The 22,124-nt window shown below is 44.7% G+C and overlaps 1 protein-coding gene across 1 annotated transcript in view; it reads left to right on the top strand.

Annotated features, from left to right (window-relative positions):
• Window positions 1-21,431, top strand: part of LOC120046876 (adhesion G protein-coupled receptor B3-like) — a 37,024-nt gene extending 15,593 nt beyond the window's left edge. Inside the window, exons 5-12 of the mRNA XM_038992450.1 lie at window positions 2,228-2,326; window positions 2,851-3,022; window positions 6,809-6,922; window positions 10,357-10,396; window positions 14,474-15,270; window positions 16,420-16,455; window positions 17,384-17,488; window positions 20,953-21,431. Of these exons, the coding sequence (XP_038848378.1) occupies window positions 2,228-2,326; window positions 2,851-3,022; window positions 6,809-6,922; window positions 10,357-10,396; window positions 14,474-15,270; window positions 16,420-16,455; window positions 17,384-17,488; window positions 20,953-21,141 (1,552 nt within the window). The 3' untranslated portion in view covers window positions 21,142-21,431. The remainder of the gene's footprint in view (window positions 1-2,227; window positions 2,327-2,850; window positions 3,023-6,808; window positions 6,923-10,356; window positions 10,397-14,473; window positions 15,271-16,419; window positions 16,456-17,383; window positions 17,489-20,952) is intronic.
• The last annotated feature ends 693 nt before the right edge of the window (window positions 21,432-22,124 follow it).

The raw sequence follows: 22,124 nt of genomic DNA, 5'->3' as shown, positions 1-22,124 counted from the left end.
CATTCAGGTCAGTGTAGAGAGACAAGCTAGCTGCATTCAGGTCAGTGTAGAGAGACAAGCTAGCTGCAATCAGGTCAGTGTAGAGAGACAAGCTAGCTGCACTCAGGTCAGTGTAGAGAGACAAGCTAGCTGCATTCAGGTCAGGGCAGAGAGACAAGCTAGCTGCAATCAGGTCAGTGCAGAGAGACAAGCTAGCTGCATTCGGGTCAGTGCAGAGAGACAAGCTAGCTGCATTCAGGTCAGTGTAGAGAGACAAGCTAGCTGCATTCAGGTCAGTGTAGAGAGACAAGCTAGCTGCAATCAGGTCAGTGCAGAGAGACAAGCTAGCTGCATTCAGGTCAGTGTAGAGAGACAAGCTAGCTGCATTCAGGTCAGGGCAGAGAGACAAGCTAGCTGCAATCAGGTCAGTGCAGAGAGACAAGCTAGCTGCATTCAGGTCAGTGCAGAGAGACAAGCTCTGCTATCAGGTCAGTGTAGAGAGACAAGCTAGCTGCAATCAGGTCAGGGTGTGACAAGTGGTTGGACCGCCTTCCCCTGTTTTACAAGCCTGGGCCCAACGTTACTGTTGATGAGCAGCTTATGCCATTTTGGAGCCGCTGCCCCTTCAGGCAGTACATACCGTCTAAACCTGCAAAATATAGAATCAAGTTCTGGGCTGCCTGTGATGCTGCTTCATCATATGTGTGGAACTTGCGAGTGTATACGGTGAAGTCAAATGAAGGAGCCCCTGAGAAGAACCAAGGCATGCAGGTTGTCCTGGACGTGACACAGTGACTCCGTGGCCACAACATCACATGCAATAACTTTTTTACTTTGCACAAGCTGGGACAGGAGCTCCTCAAGAGGAAGCTGACGATGGTAGAGCTCCCCCCTCAGCTGCTGAATGCACAGAAGAGGCATATCAATCCCTCTAAGTTTGTGTTCACGGCCGACACGTCCCTAGTGTCCTACGTGCCAAAGAAAGGCAAAAATGTGGTACTCATGAGTATGCTGCATAGGGATTGGAGAATCTGTGACCAGGAACATCATAAACCAGAAATGATAATGGATTACAATGCTACAGAAGGAGGGGTGAACAAGACAAGCTGGTGACTGGCTACAGCTGCAAAAGAAGAACCCTCTGCTGGCCACTTGTAATATTCTTTAAACATCTTGGACGTACGCGTTTGTCATCTGGATGGCGTTGAACCCAGATTGGAACAGAGGGAAGCTCCAGAGGAGACGACTCTTTCTCGAGGAGCTGGGCAAGGCATTGGTAAGACCTCAAATCCAGAGGAGACAACATATCCCAAGGACCCCAGCTTCTGCAGCCATCATGAGGAGGATTCAGGAAGAGGATGTTGGTGCCCCATCCGCCCGACCCACAGAACCAACAACTCCAATACTGGAAGTGTGAGTGATGTTGTTGCATGTGTGTGTGTCTGACTCTCCTACCTTGGCCTGCTGTAACTATATATGTGAGTGAGTGAGATGTTAGTAAAATTCCTGAACTAAGTGTTTTCATCATTCTGGACTACAGCCGGTAGCAACAAGAAGAAGCTCTGTGGTGTGTGGACCCAAGAAGGACAGGAAAACACAGTACACATGCATCAAGTGCAAGAAATACATTTGCAACACACACACAGTAAAACTATGTCCCTCATGTGGCGTGTAGACCAGCCTTCATTTGTGTTCAATTGGGCTCATTTATCATTTCCATAAAATACTGTAGGAAAATTTGTCCTTCCAATGTGTTCAGTTCAAAGCAATAAACATCAATTGTGATGAAAACATTGTTTCATTTATATTTGTTCAAGATAAACATGATTTATTCCACCCATGTCTTGATTATAATTGATTTTTGTTTATTTTTGTTTAAATGGAAAATATTAACCATGTATGCTGTCTATATTGCTTGTAATTGATATAAGTCAACATCTAAGTATTAAGTATTAAGTATTTTTACATAAATTGTTATGGCTGTATTGTTTTAAAAACCCAATAATGTTGTGTGTCCATCAGGTGAATAGCATGAACACCACACAAGGGTTAAAAACACTGAGAAATTGGCCCTGGCTACTGCTAATATGATAGAGAACGTTGGGATGGTGTAGTGCTTCTTCTTCACTACTATCATCACTAGTGTCCACATGTTGTATGATAGAACAGAAGGAATGCTATGCTAGTCATAGTGCTACTTCTTCACTAAACACTATTTCCTGTTGTTTTGTTGTTTGTTGTCCCACAGACCGATGAACGAGCCCCATACAGGGTTAACTCTGAAATGTGCCAAATGTGGCGTGGTGTCCACCACTGCTCTCTCTGCAACTACAGCCAGTAATGCCATGTAAGTTCTCTCTTACAGTACATCGATGCCTGGCGGTGGGAATTCATGAGATTAGCTGTGTGTGTGTGTGCATGACTGGTCGGATGGTCTGTGTGTCTGGACCAAGACTTTGGAATGTTAGACCTATAGTAGTACTGGGCAGTCAGACAGTAATGTTAGACCTATAGTAGAGTACTGGGCAGTCAGACAGTAATATCTTGCATGTCAGAGAGACAACAGAACACTAGCTGGTAACTCTGGCCAGGCAGTAAGTCTTCTATCTACAAGAGAGATCACTGTAGTAGTCTGGCCAGGCAGTAATGTCTTCTATGATCTGATGTGTGCGAGGTGGTAATGTAGACACTTACCTTAACCTCGATCCCCTTTCTCCCCCTCTTTCCCCTCTCCCACCCTCTCCTTCCCTTGCCCCTCTCCCACCCCCTCTCTCCCCTCCCTTCCTCCCTCTCCCGCCCCCTCCCTCCCTCTCCCGCCCCCTCTCTCCCATCCCCCTCTACTCTTCCCTCCTCTCTCCCTCCCTCTCTCAGGGCCTCTCTGTGGAGTTCCTGTGTGGTTCTGCCTCTGCTGGCTCTGACCTGGATGTCTGCAGTGCTGGCCATGACAGACAAGCGCTCCATCCTATTTCAGATCCTCTTCTCTGTCTTCGACTCGTTGCAGGGCTTTGTCATCGTCATGGTGCACTGTATCCTGAGGAAAGAGGTAAGGAAGAGAGAAGGAAGAGGGAGAGAGGAGGGAGAGGGACAAGGAGGTATTGGGGAAGTGAGGGAAGGAGAGCGGGAGAGAGGAGGGAGAGGGAGGTATTGGGGAAGTGAGGGAAGGAGAGGGGGAGAGAGGAGGGAGAGGGAGGTATTGGGGAAGTGAGGGAAGGAGAGGGGGAGAGAGGAGGGAGAGGGAGGTATTGGGGAAGTGAGGGAAGGAGAGGGGGAGAGAGGAGGGAGAGGGAGGTATTGGGGAAGTGAGGGAAGGTGAGGGGGAGAGAGAGGTATTGGGGAAGTGAGGGAAGGAGAGGGGGAGAGAGAGGTATTGGGGAAGTGAGGGAAGGAGAGGGGGAGAGAGAGGTATTGGGGAAGTGAGGGAAGGAGAGGGGGAGAGAGGAGGGAGAGGGAGGTATTGGTGAAGTGAGGGAAGGAGAGGGGGGGAGAGGAGGGAGAGGTGAAGTGAGGGAAGGAGAGGGGGAGGGGGAGAGAGGAGGGAGGTATTGGGTAAGTGAGGGAAGGGGAGGGGGAGAGAGGAGGGAGAGGGAGGTATTGGTGAAGTGAGGGAAGGTGAGGGGTGGAGAGGAGGGAGAGGGAGGTATTGGGGAAGTGAGGGAAGGTGAGGGAGGGAGAGGGAGGCACTGGGGAAGTGAGGGAAGGTGAGGGTTGGAGAGGAGGGAGAGGGAGGTATTGGGGAAGTGAGGGAAGGTGAGGGGTGGAGAGGAGGGAGAGGGAGAGGGAGAGGGAGAGGGAGAGGGAGAGGGAGAGGGAGAGGGAGAGGGAGGCACTGGGGAAGTGAGGGAAGGTGAGGGTTGGAGAGGAGGGAGAGGGAGGTATTGGGGAAGTGAGGGGGAGAGTTGAGGGTGAGGGAGGTATTGGGGAAGTGAGGGAAGGTGAGGGATGGAGAGGAGGGAGAGGGAGGTATTGGGGAAGTGAGGGAAGGTGAGGGGGAGAGTTGAGGGTGAGGGAGGTATTGGGGAAGTGAGGGAAGGTGAGGGATGGAGAGGAGGGAGAGGGAGGTATTGGGGAAGTGAGGGAAGGTGAGGGGTGGAGAGGAGGGAGAGGGAGGTATTGGGGAAGTGAGGGAAGGTGAGGGGTGGAGAGGAGGGAGAGGGAAAAAGAGGTATTGGGGAAGTGAGGGAAGGACAAAGGGAGGTATGTATGGGTTAGGGATAAGGGGATACTCTTTCAGTAGGATTCTGTTCATAGTGCACAACATATCAAAATTACCGCCCAAAAATACTTTCCAATAGGATATAAAAATGAAGGTTTCTTATTGGACCAATTCAGATAGAATCACCCCATTTGACCCATTTTACACCTGGTGCCAAATGAACATGCTCTAGGTCACACCCTGTGTCACAATGTTTTGTTGACCCTTATACATGTTTAATCCCTCTTATCTCTTGTGGCCCCACACACACACACACTTCCTGTTTCCCGTTTGGCCCTAACTACAGTATTTATTAGGAGATTATTAGGAGATTAGTGATCTGGCCCAGATTAATTCCAGATGTTTTGTTTACAGTGGCTTGCGAAAGTATTCACTCCCCTTGGCATTTTTCCTATTTTGTTGACTTACAACCTGGAATTAAAATATATTTTTGGGGGTTTTGTATCATTTGATTTACACAACATGCCTACCACTTTGATGATGCAAAATATTTTTTATTGTGAATCAAACAAGAAATAAGACAAAAAAATTGAAAATTTGAGCGTGCATAACTATTCACCCCCCCAAAGTCAATACTTTGTAGAGCCACCTTTTGCAGCAATTACAGCTGCAAGTCTCTATAAACTTGCCACATCTAGCCACTTGGATGTTTGCCCATTCTTCAAGGCAAAACTGCTCCAGCTCCTTCAAGTTGGATGGGTTCCGCTGGTGTACAGCAATCTTTAAGTCATACCACAGATTCTCAAATGGATTGAGGTCTGGGCTTTGACTAGGCCATTCCAAGACATTTAAATGTTTCCCCTTAAACCACCCGAGTGTTGCTTTAGCAGTATGCTTAGGGTCATTGTCCTGCTGGAAGGGGAACCTCTGTCCCAGTCTCAAATCTCTGGAAGACTGAAGCAGGTTTCCCTCAAGAATTTCCCTGTATTTAGCGCCATCCATCATTCCTTCAATTCTGGCCAGTTTCCCAGTCCCTGCCGATGAAAAACATCCCCACAGCATGATGCTGCCACCACCTGTCAAGTGTCAGTTGTGCAGAGGTGAGAACGGAGTCAGGCGCAGGACACAGAACTGAGTAAAATAACGTACTTTACTCTGAAAAAAGTATCCACGCAGGGATAACAAACCCTAACACAAAAGACTAGCACAAAACCAGGAACAATCACGCACAAAACATAATGAGAACAAGAGGGTTAAATAGGGAAATAATAATAATGTAATGGGAACCAGGTGTGTACAATCAAGACATAACAAATGGAAAAAGAAACGTGGATCGGTGGCAGCTAGAAAGCCGGTGACGACGACCGCCGAACGCCGCCCGAACAAGGAGAGGCACCAACTTCGGCGGAAGTTGTGACACCACCATGCTTCACTGTGTGGATGGTGTTCTCGGGATGATGAGAGGTGTTGGGTTTGTGCCAGACAAAGTGTTTTCCTTGATGGCCAAAAAGCAACATTTTAATCTCATCTGACCAGAGTACCTTCTTCCATATATTTGGGGAGTCTCCCACATGCCTTTTGGTGAACACCAAACATGTTTGCTTATTTTCTTCTTTAAGCAATGGCTTTTTCTGGCCACTCTTCCGTAAAGCCCAGCTCTATGGAGTGTACGGCTTAAAGTGGTCCTATGGACAAATACTCCAATCTCCGCTGTGGAGCTTTGCAGCTCCTTCAGGGTTATCTTTGGTCTCTTTGTTGCCTCTCTGATTAATATCCTCCTTACCTGGTCCGTGAGTTTTTGTGGGTGGCCCTCTCTTGGCAGGTTTGTTGTGGTGCCATATTCATTTTTTTAACCCAACCCTGATCTGTACTTCTCCACAACGTTGTCCCTGACCTGTTTGGAGAGCTCCTTGGTCTTCATGGTGCCACTTGCTTGGTGGTGCCCCCTGCTTAGTGGTGTTGCAGACTCTGGGGCCTTCAGAACAGGGATCATGTGACAGATCATGTGACACTTAGATTGAACACAGGTGGACTTTATTTAACTAATTATGTGACTTCTGAAGGTAATTGGTTGCACCAGATCTTATTTAGGGGCTTCATAGCAAAGGGGGTGAATACATATGCACGCACCACTTTTCAGTTTTTTAAAACTTTTTTTAAACAAGTTATTTTTTTCATTTCAATTCACCAATTTGGACTATTTTGTGTATGTCCATTTCATGAAATCCAAATAAAAATTCATTTAAATTACAGGTTGTAATGGAACAAAATAGGAAAAACGCCAAGAGGGATGAATACTTTTGCAAGGCACTATACATCCCTTTCCTGTTAACCTGCCCCTCCCCTTTGGAAAGTAGCTGGAATCACTGTGAGCAAGGATCAAGAGGTTACAGCAGAAACAATTGAGCATGTTTTCAGAAACTAAAATACACATTATATATAACATTATACTCATGTCAAGTGCTCTAATGCATCACTTTCCTATTAACCTGCTCCTCCCCTTGGAAAGTAGCTGTAATCACTGTGAGCAAGGTCAAGAGCAGGAACAATAGAGGATGTTTTTACTCTCTAGTGTCATGGCCATAGCCTGTCAGAAACTAAACTACACATTATATATCATATTATACTAAATGTCAAGTGTCTAATACTACTTCTATGGTGCTTGGCTTTCCCCAGGTCCAAGATGCTTTCAGATGTCGTCTCAGGAACTGTCAGGACCCCAGAAACTGTCAGGACCCCCTCAACGCTGACAACACTGGGACTTTCCCCAACGGTCATGCTCAGATTATGGTACGATAACACCAGCACTGTATAACCCTCAACCCAGTGGTGGCTGGTTTGCATTTTCAATGGGGAGGACGGGCTCAGGGTAATGGCTGGAACGGAAATAAATGGAATGGTCTCAAACACATCAAACTCCTGGTTTCCATGTGTTCGATACCATTCCAGTTAATTCATTCCATCCATTGTATGTACCGTCCTCCCCTCACCAGCCTCCTCTGCGCTCAACCAAAGCCTATACCTGCTTTTATATTTGAGACAAAGGAGCACATCCACATGTTCACGAGTAAAATGTGAATTGATGTTGATTAGTCTGAAATGGCACCCTATTCCCTATATAGTGCACTATTTTTGACCAGGGCCAATAGGGAATAGGGTGCCATTTGGGACACCCCCCAAGTGAAAATTCCACTTAAATGGAGGTTAGGATTTGCTTCTAACAGCTGATTCACACTATAGGGCTGAACTGAACCGTACTGTGCTGGCTCTGGCTAGGAGACATTCTTTTCACATTGTCCTTTCCAGTATGTTTCCAGCAACTGTGGTGGATGCCTAACCAGGCCAGTGCAGTACGGCTCGGCAGGGATCGCCTTGGCTCAGCTCAGTGTGAAAAGGGTATAGTATTACATACCCTCAAGACAAGCCTTCATAGCAGGGTTGGGGTCCATTCCATTTCAATTCAGTCAATTAAGGAAGTAAACTGAAATTCCAATTCTGCTGGTTGGGCTGGATGAGGCATTGTTACCCGTCGTTTTACAAATACTGTATCTGCTTTAGTTCAAATGTAATTACACACAGTGTAGACCAGCACGTGGCCCTGGCCCCTGTAATAAATCACACACGTGCACAAGCACACACATGCACACACACACACACACACACACTTTAATAAATGAGATCCATTTTCCATTTTCCAACTTCCTGGATTCATTTTGATTGAACTCATTTGTCACTTTCGTCAAGCGTCAATTTTCATCATTTTACCAAGCCCTCTCTCCATTGTCACGCACACACACCTACGCACGCACACGCACACACACACACACACACACACACAGTAATAAAGCACCAGTTGTTTGAATGACCTTTGTAACGCCACACCAAATCTCTTGATCCAGCAGAACGCCAACTGCCAACGACCTTCGCTCATCATAACTATCGTCTGATCTCCCCAACGTTGTATTCTAATATCCTCCTACTCAGATTGAATTAATTTCCACTGTTGTAGAATGGTGTGTTGGCTGTCGGGGTGCCCCCGGTTCAATAGAATCATTTGCAGAGAACAAACAGTGATTCGTTCCCAACCGCTGTTTTAGTGCTACAAATCCCCTGTTATATGCAGGCGTGTTGCTATATAGTTGGGAACGGAGCAGGGAGAATAGGACCATTAACTTGACAGTAACTGACCCAAACTGGGAAAGGAAACAGATAGATGCAATGAAACTCCTCCTATATAATGATGGCATGTTTAATCAGATGTCAAAAGAGCTTGCTATTGGGATTGTTCTATTGACTTAATTCACCTCAACACTGCATGTGGCTGGAGTTGTTCTATTGACTTAATTCACCTCAACACTGCATGTGGCTGGAGTTGTTCTATTGACTTAATTCACCTCAACACTGCATGTGGCTGGAGTTGTTCTATTGACTTAATTCACCTCAACACTGCATGTGGCTGGAGTTGTTCTATTGACTTAATTCACCTCAACACTGCATGTGGCTGGAGTTGTTCTATTGACTTAATTCACCTCAACACTGCATGTGGCTGGAGTTGTTCTATTGACTTAATTCACCTCAACACTGCATGTGGCTGGAGTTGTTCTATTGACTTAATTCACCTCAACACTGCATGTGGCTGGAGTTGTTCTAGGGTTCTTTTATGATGTCATAGTGTAACAATCATCTCGGATCTTAAACCATGCTACAATATTAAAGTTAAAAGAAATGCTGTGTTTATATGAGCGTGAACAAGGCAAGACAGACAAAATGAATACAGTGAGCAAAATAAGCATATTGTCATAGAATGTGTATCATTTCACAAAACCAATTGAAATGGACCCAAAATAAAGTTCAGGAAGTCCAAATCCCAAATAGAATCCCAATGACAAATAGTCCCAAAGTCAATGAAAAGTCAAAATTAGAAATCCCCCTTCAAAATGCAAAAATACAAGTCATTCAAATAAAAATACAATCAGCAGGATAGATCTCACCGGATGGTTGAGGGAGAGGGAAATCCGGCCCTTGGTAGATTTCCTCACAACAGCTCAGCTCATCTTACATATAGGAGTAAAAATCAACAATAACAAACTAAAAGAATTCCCTGGAATGGATAAATCTAGGGTGCTTAAAAGCACAGGTTCCTTAATTGGGGAGGATGGGCTTTAAGTAATGGCTATAAGTAATGGATGGAACGGAATCTATGGATTGGTATCCAACACATCAAACACATGGATTCCTTGTTTTGATGCCATTCCATGTACTCCGTTCCAGCTATCATTATGAGCTGGCCTCCACTCAGCAGCCTCCTGTACTTAAAGTTTTCCACACAAATAGAACCTCAGCCAGTTACATGCCAAACATTTCCCCAAACTGCTACTTTTTTCTTAAAGTGACATGCCCTATTAAAGGGATAGTCCACCAAAATTTGCAAATAAGTCAGTCAGAACTGGCAGATACATAACATAACAGATACATAATATAACAGATACATAATATAACAGATACATAACATAACAGATACATAACATAACAGATAGATAACAGATACATAATATAACAGATGCATAACATAACAGATACATAACAGATACATAATATAACAGATACATAACAAATACATAACAGATACATAATATAACAGATACATAACATAACAGATACATAACAGATTCATAACTTAACAGACACATAGCAGATACATAACAGATACATAACATAACAGATACATAATATAACAGATACATAACATAACAGATAGATAACAGATATAAAATATAACAGATACATAACATAACAGATACATAACATAACAGATACATAACAGATACATAATATAACAGATACATAACAGATATATAATATAACAGATACATAACAGATACATAATATAACAGATACATAACATAACAGATACATAACAGATATAAAATATAACAGATACATAACATAACAGATACATAACATAACAGATACATAACAGATACATAATATAACAGATACATAACAGATATATAATATAACAGATGCATAACATAACAGATTCATAACTTAACAGATACATAACTAATACATAATATAATGTAACAGCATGAAAAGGAAAATACAAGGGTTTGGGCTATTACCTCACACTTGTGGCAGTGTCACAATATATGACATTTTGTGTTGTGTCAATGCTGAAATCTATGTCTGTATTTTCACCACTGTTGTCTTTTCTCTCCCAACAGACGGACTTTGAGAAAGACGTTGACATCGCCTGTCGTTCAGGTAATAACCAGATGGTGTCATATTCAATTAATGAGCTCCTGATTACATTGCCTATTGAAATTAAAGCCCTAAAAAGAGGTTAGACACAATGGGGGTAAAACACAACATAAAATAACTTCCCAGGTTGTGTAACAGCACACCATCCACATTGGACGCCTGCTGGCAGAATAATCAAAACAGGCTCATTTGATGTGAGAACAGGGTCTGCATCCCAAATGGAACCCTATTCCCTATATAGTGCACTACTTTACCTATGGGCCCTGGTCACAGGTAGTGCACTATAAAGGGAATAGGGGTGCCATTTGGGACATAGACGAGGAGTGATAGAGGAGGCTTCAGTGTAAAAAAGAGAATTTGTTAGGTGTCAGAAAGCCGGCTAGCTTTCTGTGTGGGATGAAACGCATTGTTTGATATCAAAGGGAAGGGTAAGATAGAGAGTCGTGAATTTGAATAATAATGACTGCGCTTATCATTTTAAACATCCCGTTGTAGTTGTTGTTCATTAACAAAATGGCCGATGGGAAAGCATTGCACTGTAGCCCTGGTTTCATTGGTTTGTTGATGACTCATGTTTAAAGTATTGCGTTTTTAAGCGTTTTTTAGAGTCTTTTGATGTAAACATGTTGTGTTTTTAAGAGTGTGTAAGGTGTCCAATCACAAACACATATTTTGACCAATAGGTAAATGTTCATTGTGTAAATACTCCTCTAACAAAACCAATAGTTCTAACCTCATGTCTCTATCATAATCCGTTCAAAATTGATTTTAGTTTTTACCCTTGTTTTTTATTTTAAACGTAAAAAAAAAATCATTCAGCTCGTGTCATGCTAATTTAGCTATTTGCGACCCGCAGAAACAACTTGGAAGACGATGACCACAAAATATAAAAATCCTCACAAGTTTTGTCGAGAAATTATTATGGGATGTATAAGGTTATGAAATCTGACTTCTAGGATATAATGTTAATGATACGTTAGAGAAAGACCCCACGGAACCATTCAGAAGCATATTTGTCTTGTTTCTGAAAGAAAAGCACCTTTTTTGAGGACAAGTACATTAGAGTATCTAGTTTGAGAAACATACACCTCACAAGTCCTCAACTGGCAGCTTCATTAAATAGTACCCGCAAAACACCAGTCTCAACGTCAACAGTGAATAGACGCCTCCGGGATGCTGGCCTTCTAGGCAGAGTTGCAAAGATAAAGCCATATTTCAGACTGGCCAATAAAAATAAAAGATTAAGAACACAGACACTGGACAGAGGAACTCTGCCTAGAAGCCCAGCATCCCGGGGTTGCCTCTTCACTGTTGACGTTGAGACTGGTGTTTTGCAGGTACTATTTAATGAAGCTGCCAGTTGAGGACTTGTGAGGTGTCTGTTTCTCAAACTTGACACTAATGTTCTTGTCCTCAAAAAATTTGCTTTTCTTTCAAAAACAAGGACATTTCGAAGTGACCCCAAACTTTAGAACGGTAGTGTATAATTACGCATGTTCTCCCTGTGTAGCCTACTCCAAGTAGTCCAGAGTAGACTGATAAGACTGCTTTCATTTGGTGAACTGATAAAGGGAACATACCATTTTCAGATGAGGCATATAATTAGAATAGATCATTACAATAGAATGGCCCACCCTGTTCTTCATTCACAATTGGTGATTACATCATTATTACTTGTTCGCTTCCCCTCACTCATCAACTCCCCCATACTTTACTTTATTTATTTAATTTGTTGTTATATGTGTGAAATTAGTTTTGGTATATTTTAGGTTCAGTTTTCAGGCAATCGTGGAGTGATTATCAGGCAGGGCAACGGGGGAAAACTTTTCCAAAAAATGACATGCCTTCTTAAAACTGGTTATAACTCTAGTTCTGTTGTTGATATTAAGACTTAAAGACTTAAAACATGGCAGAGTAATATAAAAATGTATAAATCATGAGCAATCAAAATGACTGCTTTAGCGGTTCTAGTGTTTAGGATAAAAGTAATGAATAAAAATCAAAATTCTGTTATCTATCGGGAATACTTTCTGGAATAACACCAGGAATATATACCAGGAATACATACCAGGAAACAATAATAACTGTGCCAAGAATATATACCAGGAATAATCCCTCGCCTGCCTGCCCATCCCTCTGGCCATGGAGTCATTCCACCTCCACCACCCTCTACCTCTACCCCAACCCCTCCTTCCTCTCTCTCTCTGCACTACTGTTTATCTCCCTGCTCCACTCTGTGGTGATTCAGGCTGAAAACAAAAAGGGAAGTGTTATGTTTTCTGTTTCTGGCCGTGCTGCTCTGGGCTGGACACACACACACACACACACACACACACACACACACACACACACACACACACACACACACACACACACACACACACACACACACACCCACACACCCACACACACACACACACACACACACTGCTGACCTTGTGTTCCCCTTGCAGCCTGTTGGTTTTCAAGCAGGCAATTCCCCTGTGGAGGATTCAGAAGGCCAAGATTAAAATGGCCCCAAATGCATCCCAAATGGCACCCTATTCCCTTCCTAGTGCACTACTTTTGACCAGGGCCAATAAGGACCAGCGCCCATAGAGCTCTCATCAAAAGTAGTGCACTATGTAGGGAATATGCTACCATTTGGGACGCAGACATCATCTCTGCAGCGGTGGAGAGAGGCACAGAGAACAGCAGTACAGGCTGTTCTGTTCCCCCAAAACAGAGGGGATTTCTGACTTCTGACAAGGGAGCTTTAGAACAAAAAGCAAGCCTCTCCTGGTTTTGTGTCTGAGGTTTTGGGGGTTTTCCAAGGTGAACCAAACTTTAATAAGATAAAAAGGTGTCGTAGGTATCCGGGATTTCAGGTCGAATTTGAGGAAAGTCCTCCTCAGAGGCTTGTCGGCTCTGTACTTAGTTATATCAGGAACATCTAATCCTCTATAGTGGCTCTTTTGAAGTAGTGTCCCTGTGTCCTATTTGAGGAGATCGGTAGTTAACTTTTGTCTATTTCTTCCCAGCTGTATGAGGAAATAGTCATTACACTGTAAAATGGACACATCCGGTTCATTGTTTCAATGTGTGCCAAGTGTCCTGGCGTTATTATTTCAACTCTGTGTTTTACGCATATTCATCAAAAGGAAATGTAACAATGGTCTGAAATGCAACAATAATATGAAATCTGCAACAATGGTCTGAAATGCAACAATAATCTGAAATCTGCAACAATGGTCTGAAATCTGCAACAATGGTCTGAAATCTGCAACAATGGTCTGAAATGCAACAATAATCTGAAATCTGCAACAATGGTCTGAAATCTGCAACAATGGTCTGAAATGCAACAATAATCTGAAATCTGCAACAATGGTCTGAAATGCAACAATAATCTGAAATCTGCAACAATGGTCTGAAATCTGCAACAATGGTCTGAAATCTGCAACAATGGTCTGAAATCTGCAACAATGGTCTGAAATGCAACAATGGTCTGAAATCTGCAACAATGGTCTGAAATGCAACAATGGTTTGAAATCGGAATGATTTAAAATAAGCATACAATGAGAAATAAACAGATCATACAGAACAGACTGACATTAGTTCTCAGTATGGTGCATTCATTCCCCACTAACCACCCTGTCTGTCAGTATGGTGCATTCATTCCCCACTAACCACCCTGTCTGTCAGTATGGTGCATTCATTCCCCAACTAACCACCCTGTCTGTCAGTATGGTGCATTCATTCCCCACTAACCACCCTGTCTGTCAGTATGGTGCATTCATTCCCCACTAACCACCCTGTCTGTCAGTATGGTGCATTCATTCCACTAACCACCCTGTCTGTCAGTATGGTGCATTCATTCCCCACTAACCACCCTGTCTGTCAGTATGGTCCATTCATTCCACTAACCACCCTGTCTGTCAGTATGGTCCATTCATTCCACCAACCACCCTGTCTGTCAGTATGGTCCATTCATTCCACTAACCACCCTGTCTGTCAGTATGGTCCATTCATTCCACTAACCACCCTGTCTGTCAGTATGGTGCATTCATTCTCCACTAACTCCCCTTTCTCTCCTCTCCACAGCTCTCCACAAAGACATGGGCTCTTGCCGCGCGGCGACCATCACCGGCACCCTATCCCGCATCTCTCTGAATGACGAGGAGGATGAGAAGGGTCCCGAGGGGCTCAACTACTCCACCTTACCCGGCAACATCATCTCCAAGGTGATGATCCAGCAGCCCGGCATGCACATGGGCCCCATGGGCGACATGGGTGAGGGCTGCCTGGGCGACAGCGTGTCCGACATGCGCCGCACCGTCTACCTGTGCACCGATGATGCTCTCCGTCAGTCCGACCAGGATATGGGCGGGCACGGGCACGGCGGGATGGGCAGTGGCCACGACATGGGCAGCATGGGCGGTATGGGTGGTATGGGCGGACATTCACCCCAAGGCCAGATGATGGAGACAGACTACATCGTGATGCCACGGGCTTCTGCGGCGGCAGCAGGATCTGGGAACTGTAACACACTTCCCACTCTCCTGAAGGACGATAGCTCCACCAAGATGAACATGGGCCTGGGCATGGGAGATACGCTGCCCCACGATAGGATGATGCAACACTACAAGATGGCACCGGACTTCAACATGAGCCCGACGGGGATGGGCGGGATCGGGGTCATGGAGCACATGAACATGGGGGTGAACATGGATCAGAACCTGCACCAGCAGTACGGGTCAGGAGGAGGACAGGAACACATGCAGCAGAACCTGCCCTTTGAACCCCGAACCGCTGTCAAGAACTTCCTGGCTGAGATGGAAGAGACTGGAGGGCTGTCGAGGAGCGAGACGGGATCCACCATATCCATGAGCTCCTTAGAGGTAGGCTGGAGTGGAGAAGACTGTTGAAGTGTTGGATAACCTTAGAGGTAGACTGGAGTGGAGAAGACTGTTGAAGTGTTGGATAACCTTAGAGGTAGGCTGGAGTGGAGAAGACTGTTGAAGTGTTGGATAACCTTAGAGGTAGGCTGGAGTAGAGAAGACTGTTGAAGTGTTGGATAACCTTAGAGGTAGGCTGGAGTGGAGAAAACTGTTGAAGTGTTGGATAACCTTAGAGGTAGACTGGAGTGGAGAAGACTGTTGAAGTGTTGGATAACCTTAGAGGTAGGCTGGAGTGGAGAAGACTGTTGAAGTGTTGGATAACCTTAGAGATAGGCTGGAGTGGAGAAGACTGTTGAAGTGTTGGATAACCTTAGAGGTAGGCTGGAGTAGAGAAGACTGTTGAAGTGTTGGTTTAACCTTAGAGATAGGCTGGAGTAGAGAAGACTGTTGAAGTGTTGGATAACCTTAGAGGTAGGCTGGAGTGGAGAAGACTGTTGAAGTGTTGGATAACCTTAGAGGTAGGCTGGAGTGGAGAAGACTGTTGAAGTGTTGGTTTAACCTTAGAGATAGGCTGGAGTGGAGAAGACTGTTGAAGTGTTGGATAACCTTAGAGGTAGACTGGAGTAGAGAAGACTGTTGAAGTGTTGGATAACCTTAGAGGTAGGCTGGAGTGGAGAAGACTGTTGAAGTGTTGGTTTAACCTTAGAGGTAGGCTGGAGTGGAGAAGACTGTTGAAGTGTTGGTTTAACCTTAGAGATAGGCTGGAGTGGAGAAGACTGTTGAAGTGTTGGATAACCTTAGAGTCAGGCTGGAGTGGAGAAGACTGTTGAAGTGTTGGTTTAACCTTAGAGGTAGGCTGGAGTGGAGAAGACTGTTGAAGTGTTGGTTTAAGTAAATAAAGGTTTTGTTTGTTGTTGTGTTCCAGTGAGAGATTGTGACAGAGGTAAATACAGAAGTAATGTGTAGCTGTGTTCAAGTGAGAAGATTGTCACGTTGTTGCCGTAAAATAAAATGAGCTTATTTTGTCATGGTTAGAATGTTATTTAGTGTTCATTAATATAATTATAATTTCTATAGTATTCAGAAGTTAATGACCCCTCATGTTAACAGACTGTCTAATTATCTACAATATGTTTGTTTTGTCTTCAGAGAAGAAAATCGCGCTACCAAGATATGGACTTTGAAGTAAGTAAACTTACTGGTTGGCAAAGTGCATGCTTCAGGCTTTTGTTGTTACACTGAGCATTTGTGTTTGCCCTACCCTTTAATTCACTACTGTTGTTACACTGAGCATTTGTGTTTGCCCTACCTTTTAATTCACTACTGTTGTTACACTGAGCATTTGTGTTTGCCCTACCCTTTAATTCACTACTGTTGTTACACTGAGCATTTGTGTTTGCCCTACCCTTTAATTCACTACTGTTGTTACACTGAGCATTTGTGTTTGCCCTACCCTTTAATTCACTACTGTTGTTACACTGAGCATTTGTGTTTGCCCTACCCTTTAATTGTACTACTACCTTGTGTAGCTCTTAAGCTTATTGGAGTAACATGGTTTTGACACAAAACAGATGTATTGATGTGTGGCGTAGTTAAGGTGAAAGCAACACTGTCAATCTACAGGGCAGCCAGCCAATCTCACCCGCTCTCATGTTGCTCCCCCTCCATCTCCTACATACATCCGTTGGCTATGAGTTGATTTGAAAACTGTTACGCTTTATAAAGTCACATGCACATTTCACACCTGACTTTTGCACTTTTTCTATGGAAAATATGACATTGGCTGACAGCCCAAGACACAAATGTCTCACACCACTTTTGTGGGTTTATTCCATTTCTACATCAAATTTTCTGCATAAATGCGAAAGGTAGATTTGATAATAAAATTTGCCATAAATTAAATGTAATTACTCAACTGGCTTACATTATATGCAAAAAATCCTTGAAAGACATTGGCCCCTTTAATATGTTTTAGGCTTGCCGTAATACCAGTGGCAGATTAAATGCTATTCAGAAAGGTGCACGGGTTGGAGAGGATAATACATTGCATTATAATCTCCATCCTATTATTGGCTTTGATTTCCAAACCAAAACGAACCCCTTGCCATTGCAGAAAGTCATGCACACCAGGAAAAGACACATGGAGCTGTTCCAAGAACTGAATCAGAAATTTCAAACCCTGGATCGATTTCAAGACATACCAAATATGGGCAGCATGGTGAGTAATAATACCAGGAACAGGAAATCAGCAGTAACAGGAAATGGTGAAGGGCAGAGAGAGATGATTGGTCAGCGGTCGTCTGTTGTAGACCAATTACAGAGCTGGAGAAGATCCAGGTGGGGTGATTGGTCGAAGCTGGTGGTTGTCGACCAATTAGAGTACAAAACAAGATGATGTCAGGATAGATAGTATTTTATAGATATCGATCCGCTCAGCAGCACACGTAGTGAGTCATTGAGCAAATTAACAGATCCAGTGACATGGCCCTATACCTAGCAGGCCTGCCAGCTGCTTCTGGTGGGGGGGTTCAGTGACATGGCCCTATACCTAGCATGCCTGCCAGCTGCTGCTGGTGAGGGGGTTCAGTGACATGGCCCTATACCTAGCATGCCTGCCAGCTGCTGCTGGTGAGGGGGTTCAGTGACATGGCCCTATACCTAGCATGCCTGCCAGCTGCTGCTGGTGAGGGGGTTCAGTGACATGGCCCTATACCTAGCATGCCTGCCAGCTGCTGCTGGTGAGGGGGTTCAGTGACATGGCCCTATACCTAGCATGCCTGCCAGCTGCTGCTGGTGAGGGGGTTCAGTGACATGGCCCTATACCTAGCAGGCCTGCCAGCTGCTTCTGGTGAGGGGGTTCAGTGACATGGCCCTATACCTAGCAGGTCTGCCAGCTGCTGCTGGTGAGGGGGTTCAGTGACATGGCCCTATACCTAACAGGCCTGCCAGCTGCTGCTGGTGAGGGGGTTCAGTGACATGGCCCTATACCTAGCAGGTCTGCCAGCTGCTGCTGGTGAGGGGGTTCAGTGACATGGCCCTATACCTAGCAGGTCTGCCAGCTGCTGCTGGTGAGGGGGTTCAGTGACATGGCCCTATACCTAACAGGCCTGCCAGCTGCTGCTGGTGGAGGGGGGGACTAGTCTCTAGTTGAGAGACTCTGTCTGAGAGAGGGTAGGCATTATCTCATTTAGGCAGTCTGCAGATTCACTGGCTCCTTCTCAATTAATCTTTCCATATTTCCTTGTATCCTATATCCTCGCCTCCTCCTCAACCATATTGAAGGAGACGGTCCAAAGTCCCTCCACTCGGACAAGGATGCAAGGAATCGAGAAAAGGATCCTGCTTGGCGCTCTTTACCACCACCCAGCAAATTGGGGGGGGGGGGGGGGGGGGGGGGGGGGGCAAGGTTAAGACTATGTATCATAGATGTATTGAAAAGAGCCACTGTGAGATGGTTGTCTGTCGTGGTAGTCCATCTGAATTAGAGTCCATTCAAATTCAGATGTGTATCATTCAAGACACCGGACATGGTCAGTCAGGATTGATCACTTCTGAGTGAATGCTTTCTGCATTGTTTTCTGCACTGTATCCTGGGAATAGGATACAGACAGAAATTGGCCTGTTGACCAAAACACACTCAGGCCTATTGTTGTGTGAGAATAGTGTCAGCTCTGCGGCATGCAAGTAGGCAGGCAGGCAGTTAGCCCCTCGGCCTGCCATGTCATGTAATCCTCTCTGTCTTCTCTCACATTTCAATCAGCCCCACTGCACAGTGTAATTCTCTGCTTGTTGCTTAGTAACCACCACAAGGACATTTATATAGAAAACTACATCCTTTGTTTTCCTTCTTTTTTTCTGGAATAAATGTACTGCAGTGCCGGCTGGGCTGGCTGAATAAATGTACTGCAGTGCCGGCTGGGCTGGCTGAATAAATGTACTGCAGTGCCGTCTGGGCTGGCTGAATAAATGTACTGCAGTGCTGGCTGGGCTGGCTGAATGAATGTACTGCAGTGCTGGCTGGGCTGGCTGAATAAATGTACTGCAGTGCCGGCTGGGCTGGCTGAATAAATGTACTGCAGTGCTGGCTGGGCTGGCTGAATAAATGTACTGCAGTGCTGGCTGGGCTGGCTGAATAAATGTACTGCAGTGCCGGCTGGGCTGGCAGAATAAATGTACTGCAGTGCTGGCTGGGCTGGCTGAATAAATGTACTGCGGTGCCGGCTGGGATGGCTGAATAAATGTACTGCAGTGCTGGCTGGGCTGGCTGAATAAATGTACTGCAGTGCTGGCTGGGCTGGCTGAATAAATGTACTGCAGTGCTGGCTGGGCTGGCTGAATAAATGTACTGCAGTGCCGGCTGGGCTGGCTGAATAAATGCACTGCAGTGCTGGCTGGGCTGGCTGAATAAATGTACTGCAGTGCCGGCTGGGCTGGCTGAATAAATGGACTGCAGTGCTGGCTGGGCTGGCTGAATAAATGTACTGCAGTGCCGGCTGGGCTGGCAGAATAAATGTACTGCAGTGCTGGCTGGGCTGGCTGAATAAATGTACTGCAGTGCTGGCTGGGCTGGCTGATTAAATGTACTGCAGTGCTGGCTGGGCTGGCTGAATAAATGTACTGCGGTGCTGGCTGGGCTGGCTGAATAAATGTACTGCAGTGCTGGCTAGCCTGGCTGAATAAATGTACTGCAGTGCTGGCTGGGCTGGCTGAACAAATGTACTGCAGTGCTGGCTAGGCTGGCTGAACAAATGTATTGCAGTGCTGGCTGGGCTGGGCTGGCTGATTAAATGTACTGCAGTGCTGGCTGGGCTGGCTGATTAAATGTACTGCAGTGCTGGCTAGGCTTGCTGAATAGCCGGCAGGCTCCAGAGCTACAGACAACATTAGTGACCATTGTGTATTCCCTGACTGCATAGTAACAGCTCAGATAGCTCGCTGCCCTATTTGCCTCCCTACTAGTCTCTCTGTGAGTGTCAGTGCGAGTACATCCAGATTATGGGAACAGAACGGCACACAGTCAGACAAGGTGGAAGCTCGTCCTCTAGTCCCTCTTCACCGTTCTTCAGAGAGAAGGGAACGCACTATTCATTTGAATTCTTCCATGATATAACCATATTATTCACATTTGAGATACTTATCATTACATTACCTTTTGTTACTTACACCTCTCATAGAACCATTACACCATTAATATGCTCTACCAGAACATTAGTTGAGGTGATCAATGCATAGAGGCCGTACCGCATGATTCAAAGTCTCTGCATAATCCATTGTTTGGCTATACTATATAATAACTTTCATGGATAATCCATTATAACTTTCATATTAATGTTTATAAATGTTTTAAAGTGATGAAATTCAAATGTATTTATAAACAGTTTATTCATGGTTATTCATGAAAGTTATTATTAACCAATGTTACCCAATGTTTAAGAAGAAGAAGAACCGTGAACTGTAACCAGTGACAGTGAGGCATGCTCCCTTCTAAGTAATAACCCTCACATATCCCTGTATATATATACCCCTGACCCTATCCTATATATTACATATAAAGTACATATGGTATAACATATAGTAACAATTTATAGTGAACCATGTTTAGTGACTGTAAGGCATGCTACCTGCTATGTCCTGCTATCTCCCTGTCCATACCTGCTGCTAACCTGTCCCTGTCCTCCCAAGGACAAGGCCATGGCCAACAAGAACCCCTGGGAGAGCTACAACCCAGCCTGTGAGTACCAGAACTACACCAGTATGAATGCACTAGACCCTGACCCCAAGGACTCTCTGGAGATGACCGCAGCAGAGTGGGAGAAGTGTGTCAATCTCCCCTTAGACGTCCAGGAAGGAGACTTCCAGACAGAGGTCTGATCTGATCTAAACAAACCAGGAAATGAGTCCAAAATGGCACCCTATTCCCAATGAAGTGCACTACTTATGACCAGGTCCTATAGGCCTCTTTTTCACCAGTACCCATAGGGCTCTTTTGAACAGGACTCATAGGGCTCTGGTCAAAAGTAGTGCACTATATAGGGAATAGGGTGACATTTTGGATGCACTCCAGGAAGGAGACTTCCAGGAAGTAAAACCCAGGAAGAGGATAACCAGGAGAAAATGATATCCAGGACATGGAGGAAAGGGGAAAGGATGTATTTTGCACTGAAAAATGGACAGACTGTCCTAACAGCCTTGGCCTAGTACATATCTGGATTCTAAAGGAGTATGACAAGGACATGATGTGCCAATAACCATTTAAGAGGAAAACGCAGAGGACAGGAGGAAAAATACAACAAAAAATACAACAAAAATCATCAGTGTTACTTTTTGTATTCTCACTAGTGTACTTAGTGCAGCGGGCCAGCCAGGTGGGTGTACAATATTTACCATCATGTGTTTCAGATACCCATGGTAAGAAGAATTGTTTCAAAAGGTGAAAATCTTTCTAGATGAATAAACCTCAAAAGCTAAATGAAGACATAATACCATGTCGATCCCAGCTTCGTTGGATCCATTTTATATTTCACAAAACTGGACCCTGGAAGCACAATGTATATATTTATGCAGGTTTTTAAAAAGTTTATACAAGTCTGTTTGGCCATTACTATACTTTTTACTTTATAATATAAAAAATATATATGAGCGAGTGGCAGGCAAAGAGGATTTTCTGTCATATAAAATGAAATGAATGTTTTGTCAAAGGAAAAAAAAAAAAAAAAAAAAGAGGGGGGAAGGAAAAAAAAAAGAGAGAGGCCGGGGGGGGGAAGAGGAAGAAGAGGGGGGGAGGGGAAAGAGGAGGGAAGAAGGAAGAAAAGGGAGAAGGGGGGGGGGGGGGGAGACAGGAAGGAAGAGCGGTG

Source organism: Salvelinus namaycush, chromosome 4 (assembly GCF_016432855.1).
Source record: "Salvelinus namaycush isolate Seneca chromosome 4, SaNama_1.0, whole genome shotgun sequence".
NCBI lineage: Eukaryota > Metazoa > Chordata > Actinopteri > Salmoniformes > Salmonidae > Salvelinus > Salvelinus namaycush.
The sequence above is the reverse complement of the archived record's forward strand: the minus strand, read 5'-3'. Positions and strand labels throughout refer to the sequence as shown.